The 11,233-nt window shown below is 60.6% G+C and overlaps 1 protein-coding gene across 3 annotated transcripts in view; it reads left to right on the top strand.

The window, feature by feature from the left end:
* PACSIN1 (protein kinase C and casein kinase substrate in neurons 1) overlaps positions 1–8,893 on the top strand; it is a 64,425-nt gene extending 55,532 nt beyond the window's left edge. For all 3 annotated transcript variants that reach the window (XM_043907211.1, XM_043907213.1, XM_043907212.1), the window contains exons 2-10: positions 297–421; positions 1,330–1,486; positions 2,604–2,839; positions 3,216–3,371; positions 3,474–3,649; positions 3,993–4,113; positions 4,212–4,339; positions 5,499–5,686; positions 6,193–8,893. In XM_043907211.1, coding sequence (XP_043763146.1) covers positions 359–421; positions 1,330–1,486; positions 2,604–2,839; positions 3,216–3,371; positions 3,474–3,649; positions 3,993–4,113; positions 4,212–4,339; positions 5,499–5,686; positions 6,193–6,302 — 1,335 coding nt within the window. In that variant the 5' untranslated portion in view covers positions 297–358 and the 3' untranslated portion in view covers positions 6,303–8,893. The remainder of the gene's footprint in view (positions 1–296; positions 422–1,329; positions 1,487–2,603; positions 2,840–3,215; positions 3,372–3,473; positions 3,650–3,992; positions 4,114–4,211; positions 4,340–5,498; positions 5,687–6,192) is intronic.
* The last annotated feature ends 2,340 nt before the right edge of the window (positions 8,894–11,233 follow it).

The raw sequence follows: 11,233 nt of genomic DNA on the forward strand, positions 1-11,233 counted from the left end.
TTCTTAGAGGAGGTGCCCACACTGGATCTGGAGGACAGACTTGGGGGAAGGGGAGGATGGGAAGGATATGGAGTGAAGGGCTCGTGGAGGAACAGCTGCAGGGTGGGCACGAGGGGTGCCACAGGGTGGATATTAGGGTTACCCTGGGGACGAGGAGCCGGTCTGTAGACAGGAAGCCCCCAGACAACTCAAGGCTCACGCCTGTGGAGTCCCGTAGCCCATTAGGGCCCTGGGCCTGGAATGGGGCACCTGGGACGCTCCCCTCATCTCCAGGGGTCTCTCTCCTGCCCTCCTAGCGCGTGAGCAGCCCGCGTGCTGACCGCCACTGCCCACCTGTCCACCGCACCACTGCCGCACCATGTCTGGCTCTTACGACGAGGCCTCGCTAGCTCCGGAGGAGACCACTGACAGCTTCTGGGAGGTGAGTCTTAGGTGCTCCACGGGTCCCAGGCACCCGGCAGCCTGGCTGCGTGGAGACCAGGCTCCCAGCCACCCACGACCTCAGCCCTTGCCCCTCAGCCCTTGGGGCCCCTCGGGAGCCCTCCATGTTCAGCAGGCGATGGTTGCCATGAAGTAGTTCCTACAGACCACCGCTGACCCTGCAGAGACCCTGTAGAATTCAGTGTGGAGCAGGGCCCTCCTGACCCTGCCCTGGGGGCCCTGACTCAGACTGCTGTTTGCAAGGAGTTCACAAGGGCAAGTGCTGCACTTTACAGCTTCCTGGGGTTTCACAGCTGTGCCCCCCCAACTCTGTGCCATGGGCAAGGGGCGGGGCACTGGTGCCAACGTGCCCTGGGGACCCCGCAACCAAGAGGCGGAGCCAAGCCAGCATTGCTGGAGCCTCCCCAAATATCTGAGACCCAGAAAGGCATTTTCCATTGGCTTCCAAACCCCTAAGTGCCGCAAACTGCCAAACCTAAATTAATAAGTGTTTAATGAGATGTCTACAAAACATAATATTATGTCAAGAAGCTGCAGCTCAACTCAACGCTTATATGACTCTATATAAATATAATAGATTTAGCACGGCAAGAACAGAATGAATAATTCATCTGAGTCCAAGTCCAAATTATAAATATTCTTCTGCACTTGGTGACAGCCAGGAAATTCTGTTTAAAGCGGGACGGAGAGCGTCCAGACGGTAGGGTGTGAGGCGGGGTGTCCGAGCCTCCCAAAGCGGGAGGGCTCGGACCCCCAGAGCGTTAGAGCGGGGCGGCCCGGGAGGCCTGGCGGGGCGCCTCCTGCAGGACGCGACGGCCAGGGAGGGCGGGCGGCCGGGCGGGGGGTGCGGGGGGCCCGCGGGAGTCGTGCTCGCTGCTCCGCCGCCAGGTGGGGAACTACAAGCGGACGGTGAAGCGCATCGATGACGGGCACCGGCTGTGCAACGACCTGATGAGCTGCGTGCAGGAGCGCGCCAAGATCGAGAAAGCCTACGCGCAGCAGCTCACCGACTGGGCCAAGCGCTGGCGCCAGCTCCTCGAGAAAGGTGCCCCCTCTCCCCTCCGTGCCCGGCCCGGGCGCACACCCAGGCGCTAACCAGCCCTCCACTGCCCAGTTCCGGGAGCACCGAGCCCCTGGATGCTCCTGCAACCTCCCATCACTGGGTCTTTGCAGGCGCCGGCCCTTCCCGCGCACTCTTCCCCTCCCAAACTACCCAGGCCTCCCTGTCCCTGGTCAACTCCACTTTCTGCAATTTTGGATTGGATTGGGGGGGGGGAAAGACTTTTCTTTTCTTTTTTTTTTGGTTGCGCCACGGGGCTTGCAGGATCTCAGTTCCTTGATCAGGGATTGAACCCCAGGTCCACCGGGCAGTGAAAGCCTGGAATCCTAATCACGAGGCCACTAGGGAATTTACAAAACTTTTTATTTTGCAATAATTTAAGCTTAGGGAAAAACTTCTAGAATATTACAGAGAATTACCTACCTTTCACCCAGACTCACCAGCTCATATTTTATCAGGTTTGTTTTCTCACACCCTCTCTATTTATAGGCATGTCTTTTCTGAGCCATTTAAGTTGGAGACATGCCCCTTCACCCTAAATCCTTCACCGTATTGCTGAAGAATAAGGACATTTGTTTATGTAATCATAGCTCAACTGTCAAATTCAGGGCGTTTAATGTGGCCCACATACAAATGTTATGGTAGCTGTTGTTTGCCCTGGTCCAGATCCGGTGGGTTGTCTGGGTCCAGTGGCTTCCTGTTACGTCACCAGTTCATTCTTCACTTTTACATTTCCGTCTACATTCCTAGAGCACCAAGAGCTGGTCTGTGAGAACTCATGGGGTCCAGGTTGTCCCCCGTGGGCCTCACAAGCTAATGGGGGAGACAGGGAGCAGGCCCAGAGGCAGATGCTACATATAAGAAGAATTCATGAGGGCTGCTAGCGGAGCTATGTGAGGATAGAGTATTCAGAGAAGGCTTCCTGGAGGTGGTGGCTGTTCTTGGGCTGTTCTGGAGGATGGATAAAACTATCGGGAGAGCAGAGGAGGGCGTTCCTGCTGCCATGGGAAGTATGGGGAAAGCCTCAGAGAAAGGAGGCATGAAGGGGGGCCTCTGGGCAGGGGGTGATGAGGACCTGGTGGCCCCCCGGCCGTTTCCCCAGGCCCACAGTATGGCAGCTTGGAGCGGGCCTGGGGTGCCATAATGACGGAGGCCGACAAGGTGAGCGAGCTGCACCAGGAGGTGAAGAACAGCCTGCTGAACGAGGACCTGGAGAAGGTCAAGAACTGGCAGAAGGATGCCTACCACAAGCAGATCATGGGCGGCTTCAAGGAGACCAAGGAGGCTGAGGACGGCTTCCGCAAGGCCCAGAAGCCCTGGGCCAAGAAGATGAAGGAGGTGCCTGGTGGGCGGGCGGCTGCCACGGAGGGGGCGAGGCCGGGCGGCAGGGCTCAAGGGGGGCAGACTGAGCCAAGAGAGGGCGTCTGCAGATGCCGCGGGCACCGCACTGCCCCCCGGGATTGTGCCCATGGGGAGCAGCACTGCCTGCCAGGAGGATGCATGCACAGATGGGCCCAGCAGTGCAGGGTCATATGCGCAGGTGGGTGGGCACTGCCCCCCGATACCTGGAGCCGGGGCCTGCACCGCTTCTGCCTTTTAAGGGTATATACACACACAGCTCCCGGCGGAGCGGGCAGGAGGGACGTGTGGACAGTGATCTCGTTGGCTCCTGCATGCGAGTAGGCGCCCTGCCCCCTCACCTCCCTCCCCACAGCTAGAGGCAGCCAAGAAGGCCTACCATCTGGCCTGCAAAGAGGAGAAGCTGGCCGTGACCCGGGAGATGAACAGCAAGACGGAGCAGTCAGTCACCTCCGAGCAGCAGAAGAAGCTGCAGGACAAAGTGGACAAGTGCAAGCAGGATGTGCAGAAGGTGCTGGCCAGCCCGGGGTCTCGGGGCCCCGTGGAGGGGGTGGCGGCGGGGCGGGGAGCTACAGGCCTGGGCCTCACTCCCGCTTTGCCCTGGTGCCCGTAGACGCAGGAGAAGTATGAGAAGGTGCTGGACGACGTGGGCAAGACCACGCCCCAGTACATGGAGGGCATGGAGCAAGTGTTTGAGCAGTGCCAGCAGTTCGAGGAAAAGCGGCTGGTCTTCCTCAAGGAGGTGCTGCTGGACATCAAACGTCATCTCAACCTGGCCGAGAGCAGCAGGTAGCTGGGGGTGGCGGGGCGGGAGCGGGGGCAGCAGGGCTTCCCAGCCCTCGTTCCAGTGGCAGGAAGGGGAGGGCAGGGCCGCAGGGGCCGGTGGCTGCCTGGGTGAGCGCTGACGCACGCCAGATCCTCAGGACAGGTGCTTGGATGGATGGGTGAGCGACTAAGATGGGGATGGAGAAGAGTGCCCACAGGGCATGCCTGGAGCTGCCCACTCAGAGATTGCACTTCGAAAGCCACCTGATTCCTGGCTGCCAGCACCCTGGTCCTCTGGACGGGCTTCGGTCCTCACCAAAGCTGGGGTGCATCTTGCCCTGAACCGCCCCGTCTCCCCCATGCACAGCTACGTCCAAGTGTACCGGGAGCTGGAGCAGGCCATCCGGGGGGCTGATGCCCAGGATGACCTCAGATGGTTCCGCAGCACCAGTGGCCCTGGCATGCCCATGAACTGGCCCCAGTTTGAGGTGAGGATGTGTGGGGATGGGGTAGAGGGATCCTAAACCGCTGGAAGGAGCCTCAGGGGGCAGCCCCCCAGCCTGACTGCTCCCCTGGTGCCCCCCAGGAGTGGAACCCAGACCTCCCTCACACCGCCGCCAAGAAGGAAAAACAGCCTAAGAAGGCAGAGGGGGCAGCGCTGACCAATGCTGCTGGCGTGGTGGAGTCCACGTCTCAGGCTGGGGACCGTGGCAGGTGAGTGCCTCCTACGGAGCCGCCTGGGGGGCCCCCACATGGGGGCCACTGAGTTTTACCTTAGGAGACAAGAAATGGTTTAAATCAGGACAACCTAGTGCTCCTCTCAGAGATAGTGGTAGCCAGTCTGTGAGAGCACCTACCGTGTGTGAGGCGCTGTGCTAAGCATTTTCCGTAAATTATCTCATTGAAGACTCCCAGCACTCTGAGTATGTCAATATTCCCATTTTACAAATAGAAAAACCGATACCCGGAGAGGGTAAGTGACTTGCCCAAGGTCACACAGCTGGTTTAGTAAGCCTCAGAGCCAAGATATGTTGCCCAAGAGGTCTGGCTCCAGAATCCTCACTCATTAAACACATACATATAGATATAGGGCTTCTCTGGTGGCTCAGTGGTAAAGAACCCACCTGCCAATGCAGGAGCCTCAGGTTCAGTCCCTGGGTGGGGAAGATCCCCTGGAGAAGGAAATGGCAACCCACTCCAGTATTCTTGCCTGGGAAATCCCATGGACAGAGGAAGCTGGTGGGCTATAGTACATGGTGTCGCAAAAGAGTTGGGCATGACTTAGTGACTAAAAATGAGCTTGGGCTCATCTCTTTCTTTTTTTTTCTTCTAGTTTTAATGAGATATGATTGACATATGGCACTAAGTTTAAGGTGTACAGAATAATGATGTGACTTCTAGACGTCATGACTTATAGACAGGAATGATTACCACCATAAATTGAGTAAAACATCCATCATCTCCTGTAGATTCAAGGTTGAGAAATTAGAAAATTGTTTTCCTGGTGGTGAGAGCTCAGGATTTACTGTCTTAACATTCATGGCTAACATACAGCAGTGTTGATTTATTGTGTGGCACATTAATTAACAACATGATGCTCCTCCTACTAGAATCCTCACTGTTAGTCACTGGGTTGTACTGCCCCTCTCAGATGGGGGGTCAGATGTTCTCTGGGGTCTCCTTAAGCACCCCCTCACTCAAGGGCTGAGTGATGCTAATAGTCCTGCTTCCCGTGTGTTTAAAGAACCGTCAGTGAGGGCTCCCTCTTACAAGGCCTGCTCCGCGGGATTTGGGGTCAGGCCCTGGTTGGGAGGGGGCAGCCCTGGGGACCAGGTGAGGGGCCGCTCAGGCCGGGGCCTCTCCTGCGCCTCAGTGTTAGCAGCTACGACAGGGGCCAGACTTACGCCACCGAGTGGTCGGACGATGAGAGCGGGAACCCGTTTGGGGGCAATGAGGCCAACGGAGGCTCCAACCCCTTCGACGAGGATGCCAAGGGAGTGCGTGTGCGGGCGCTCTACGACTACGACGGCCAGGAGCAGGACGAGCTCAGCTTCAAGGCCGGTGAGGGGGCGTGCCCGGTGGGCGGGGCCGAGACCTGGAGGTGACCCGTGCCCCGGGGACAGGACCTAGGCGTGCCCCATGTGCAGAGCCGAGACCTGGGGGTGACCCGTGCCCCAGGACAAGACCTGGACTGGCGAGCCGGGGCGGGCTCTAAGGATGGCAAGGGGTGGGATCTGGACCTCAGAAGAGGGTGGGGGAGGGCTGGAACGCGGACTGGGTGGGGAGGGCAGGGGGAGGGATCGAACCAGGGAAATGAAGCAGGAGGCGCAGCCTGGGCCTCCCTGGTGGAGCTGAGACCCAGGTTAGCTGGTGGCTGGGCCGCACGTGGGTGTCGAGGTGCGGGTGGGGCTGGTCCCCGGGGCGGGCGCTCGGGCAACAATGCGGGGAGGGGGCGTTGGGGTGGGCCCAGCCTAATCAGAGGGCTTCCGCGGCAGGTGGGCAGGTGGGGGCGACGGTCCCTCTCCGGCTCCGGTCAATCAGCTCCTCTGTGTCCTCTCCCTCCCTAGGAGACGAGCTCACCAAGCTGGGCGAGGAGGACGAGCAGGGTTGGTGCCGCGGGCGGCTGGACAGCGGGCAGCTGGGCCTCTACCCCGCCAACTACGTGGAGGCCGTCTAGCGGCCCTGCCCCCCCAGCTCCTCACCCGCCGCCCCCCTCCCTGCAGCCTCCCGCCCCCGCACCCACTCCCCACCATAGAGTTCCAGACATATTTTCCGATCAAGCTTTTATTTTTTTAAAAGTCAAAACAGAACAAAACAAAAAATATAAAGAGACGGAGCATTTGCAGGGTCGCCTGGAGGCCAGGGTGGTGGGACTTGGGGTGATGGCCCCAGGGCAGGTGAGGGTTTAGGACTTAGCCCGACAGCGACGTCATCACATCTGCTCTTCAGATCCCACCAAAGAGTCTCCTGCGCCTGGAGGGGTGTCTCCTGGACCCTTCCATCCTCGGTGCCCCCACCCCCACCCCCACCCCCACCCCAGGCTGCCAGCGCCTGCTGCCGGTCTCCCAGCCTGGTTTTCTTGCCCTCTGTCTCCTGCCCCACCCTGCTCCCCTCCCACCACCTACTCTCAGAGGCCCCCTCTGAAGACCCCTCAAGAAGGGGGCCACCCCTTTAGTCTTCCACTCTGCCTGGGGGAGTGCTCTTCTCCTAGCCTCCTCCCTGAGGACTGGTAGGGCCGGAGGAGGGATGGTCACCCCCGTCTTCTCCCACAGAGGTTTCCGGGGTCCCTAGACTCCTCAAGACAAGAAGAGGGGTTAGCTGGAGTTGCGGACAGTGTCACTGGTGTAGGAGGAGGGGTGAATAGGATTGGGGTCAGGGGAGGGGCTAGGACCCCACTGGGGCCCTTTTCCAGCTGTCGACAGGTTGGGCCCAATCTCTTCCTCAGAGCCAGACACCCACCCCAGTCACTAGCAGAGGCCCCATACCGCTCTCAGGCAGCGGGGAGGGGGCCCCAAAGCCCAGGGCAAAGCCAGCAACAGTAGCAGCCTCCTCCTGTTTCCTAGGGAGGAGGGCATCTTGCCTGCCCTCCCACCCTCTCTCTCTCTCTCTCTCCTCTCCCTCCAAGTCCGCTGAAAACTGTTAGATCCACCAGGCTAAACCGGCCTAGCCTCCTTCCTCCTCCGTGCCCCTGCTCTGGCCTGCCCAGGGAGACCCGTGGAGGACCAGGCGGGGAAAGCCTGCGGCCGGCGGGGAGGGCCTGGGTCTGCGGGGGCTCTGGCCTCCGGAGCAGCACCGTCACGGGGTCTTTCTCCCTCATCCATCCCGCAACTCCAGCCCTGGCCCCTCGCAGCCCCTCCCGCTGGCGGCCCCCATCTCTGCAAGCCTGGGTCTCAGTGAGAGGACTCCCGTGGGCAGGAGGGGGCCGAATGTCTTCCGAGAGCAGCAGTGTCTCCTGAGGTGGGTGAAAGGAGGCCGTGCTGGACTACCGGGTGTTCGTACCAGGTCCCAACCAGCCTCGCCCATAGAATGGGAAGCCGCCCCAGGCAGGCCAGGACCCCCAGGCGGGGGAACGACAGGAAGCGGAGTCTCTGAGGCCCTGAGACTTCCTGCAGCAGCAGGTGAGGTCGCTGCTCACGGCTGATGCTCCCGCTGAGCCTGGGGCCTGTGGACACCCGGCGTGCTCTGCCCTGGCGGCGCTTGGCCGCCCTGGCCTCCAGGTAACGAAAGCGCGATCCCCGGCCCCTCTGCCACCCTCGGTCTTCTTTTGCTCCCTGCTGCGTTTGCCCAGAGCCCACTCAGGAGCTCCCAGACCCCAGCCTCCAGGCCCTGTATCTAGTCCTTTGGGCACAGAGGACCCTGGCAGAGGCGCTGGGGCGGGCCTCCCTCGGGGCCAGGGGACTTGGGGGTTTGAGGACCCCAGGGCCCTGCAGACCTTCCCCTTCCAGCACCCCGTTCTCGTCCCTGTCTGCTGCAGCCTGAGGTGTGACCCAGGCCCCTGAGAGCCTGAAGCAGGATTCCAGAAGCCCTCAGGCCTCCAAACCCCCCAACTGAAGCCTCTTCAGCTTCTCCCCCAGGCAGGAATTGGGGTAGGGGACCTCTGTCCTCGAAAGGCAGGAAGCCCTCCCATTTGCACCCTGGGGCCTGGGCTCGCCTCTCCGTACCTGCGGCTCCCCAGCACCCGGGTGGGGCTGTGGCCCCAGCTGGGCCCCAGACCCGTCCCCCTCCACACTCCAGCTGCTGGCTCCAGGGTGGAGACTCAAAACCTGTTTCCTTCTGAGCAACCACCTCCACGGGCCCACGGGGGACCGCTCTCTCTCATCCCCAGGCCCCTCAGGACCCCAGGGAAGGAGGGTCTCCCACCCAAAGTCCCCCTGAGCCCCACGTGCTGGCGTTGGGCACTCAACACCGAGCGTGGGTGCCCGCACCCACCACCCCTTGTAGCCTCCCCCCCCCCCGCCCTGCCCACCCCCTTGATGCTGCGCAGGCCGCCCCGCGGGGCTCAGGGCTCGGCGGCGAGTACTGTGTTCTGTCCCCAGTGAAGCCCCGTTTCCGTAGCCCGGCTCTGCGAGGAGCCGGGGCTGCCCCGCCACCCCAGGCTTCCTGACTCCATTAGTCCAACACTTGTGAAACTCCGAGAAGTGCTGTGGTCTCAGCAACGCACCTGTTTTGTACATGATTGTGTAATTTAAAGGTGTATAAATGCAGATATATATATATACAAGTTGTGATTGTACAACTGTGGATAAAATCCAGAACTGTGTCAACCTGGCTGGACGTGTGTCCTCTTGTGTGTATCTCCGGCTCTTGTGAGTCCTCTACAGTTGGAGTCCGTTGGGGAGGCGGTGTCCCAGGGTGCTATCCTGGGGGACCGCCAAGGGCGCGGGGCCCCGGGGCCTGTCCATGCAGAGGAGCTCACCCCGGACGCTCTCTGAGGCACCAAGACTGTGGTCTTTAGGGTCCTGGGCACCTGGTGATGAGCACTGGCCAGGAGAGCTGGGGCATCTGGGGTCCCAAACTTAGGGTTCAAGGGTGAATTTGACTCCCAAGTAGGTTCAATTTTTGAAGTGAAATTCTAAAAGTGACTCCGGAGGCCTGTGGCTCGTGGCTGTCCACAGTCCCAGGCTCCCTGTGGTGTGATATCAGGTCATGCCACACCTTCCTGCCTGACCTCGGATAGCATTTCTGTGTGGGACTCCTCTGGGGGCCGGACTGGGGCTCTGGGCTCCTAACTCTGTCCCATCTTCAGCTCCAGGCCCGGCCCCTGCTTCAGCCTCCCTCACTCCACCAAGATCCCCTCTGGGTCAGGCAGGAGTCCCAGGTCTAGTCCCAGTCCTGCCGTCAGTTCACCGTGTCCCGGTCACCACTCTGGGCCTTACCCCCCGTCTGGTTAGCTGTCTCTCTGAGGCCCTTCTGGCCCCGACAGCCTGTCAAGGTCCCAACACAAAACCATCATTCAAGGCAAATACGCTACAGGCCCGTCGCCCCCCACTGCTTTCCCCAGCCTCAGGGCGTGCTCATTTGACCTGGGGACATTATCTTCTTCTTCCCCCATATTCTTCATCCCCAGACCCACCTCCAGGGACACACCCCTGGTTTGAGTTGAACAGAGGACTCTTCAAATAAAGGCACAAGCTGACCTCATCACATTTGGACAGCCTGTTCCATGCGGAGCCCTGGAGGCGGGCTCCCCTGAAGACGGTCAGGGAGGAGGACCTAGGCTAGATGGGGCTCTGACAGGCAGTGTGTGTGCAGGAGGAGGAGGCTTCTGGAGCTTGCTGCCAGCACACCGGGTGTCACCGGATGGGTGTGTGCCTGCCAGGGACGTCTGTGCCTCGTGGCAGATCCACCCAGCAGGGAGCGGCCCCCCCGCCCCCCTGCAGCGCCGGGTGCCATTCTGGAGCAGCTCCAGCTCCCCACTCCTCGCCCTGATCCCCTTCCCCCCTGCCTCCAGCCCCAGCCTGCGATCGGAGGTGCTCCAGGCCCTGCTAGGGACCTGAGAGCAGGTGGCTCCAGGGACTCCGGTGGGGGCGGAGGCTGGAGAAAAAACCAGTTCAGCAAAGCTGACCTGGGTTCTGGCCGGGGTCCCAGCCCGCCCCCTCCCCAGGGGTGGGCAGACAGCAGGGGCCCAGCGAGGCAGCCGCCTGGGGCAGGCCCCCACCCCGGCCTCCTCAGGTGCAGTCCCAGCTGACATGCCAAGGTGCTGTTTGCTCGCTGCCAGGAGTAAACGTTCTTCTGGAGACAATAAAATTGCTGGGGGCACAAGGTGCAGTGCAGGGCAGCATTTAACCCTCACTGGGCTGGGTGCCGCGGGCTGGCTCCCCGTCCTGACTCCTGGGAAGCTAAGCCTTGCAGAGGTCAGGGCGCTGGCGGGGCGGGAGGCAAGGAGGGGCAGAGAGGGCCCTGTGCTTGCGGGTTCAGTCCCTGGTTCTGCCGCCGAGCGGCCGTGTGACTGTGAGCGAGCGCTCAACTGCTCTGAGCCTCAGTTTCCTCAGCTGCAAAGTTGCAGGGTGGGGTAACCTCACAGTTTCTATTGAGAGTCCCTTGGACTGCAAGGAGATCCAACCAGTCCATCCTCAAGGAAATCAGCCCTGAATATTCACTGGAAGGACTGATGCTGAAGCTGAAGCTCCAGTACTTTGGCCAGCTGATGTGAAGAGCTGACTCATTGGTAAAGACCATGATGCTGGGGAAGATTGAAGGCAGGAGGAGAAGGGGACGACAGAGGATGAGATGGTGGGATGGCATCACCGACTCAATGGACATGAGTTTGAGCAAGCTCTGGGAGATGGTGGAGGTCAGGGAAGCCTGGTGTGCTGCGGTTCATGGGGTCACAAAGAGTCGGACACAACTGAGCGTCTGAACGACAACAAACGGCAAAAAAGCAGTCGAAGCACCTAGCCGGCCCTCAGGACACCCAAGCTGGATGAATAAACATGAGGCAGGGTGTGAAGAAGCTGACAGCCTTTGCCCAGGAGAGGGTTCCATCTCCCCCAGCTCACAAACCCACACTCAGACCCGCCCCCCTCCCATCATGAGCTCTGACCGCTGACACCCCGCTCACAGCGCTCACAGCTTCAGTACCCCTGAGGCCTCAAGAGAGGAACTGCC

This window comes from Cervus elaphus, chromosome 7, assembly GCF_910594005.1.
Source record: "Cervus elaphus chromosome 7, mCerEla1.1, whole genome shotgun sequence".
Taxonomy (NCBI): domain Eukaryota; kingdom Metazoa; phylum Chordata; class Mammalia; order Artiodactyla; family Cervidae; genus Cervus; species Cervus elaphus.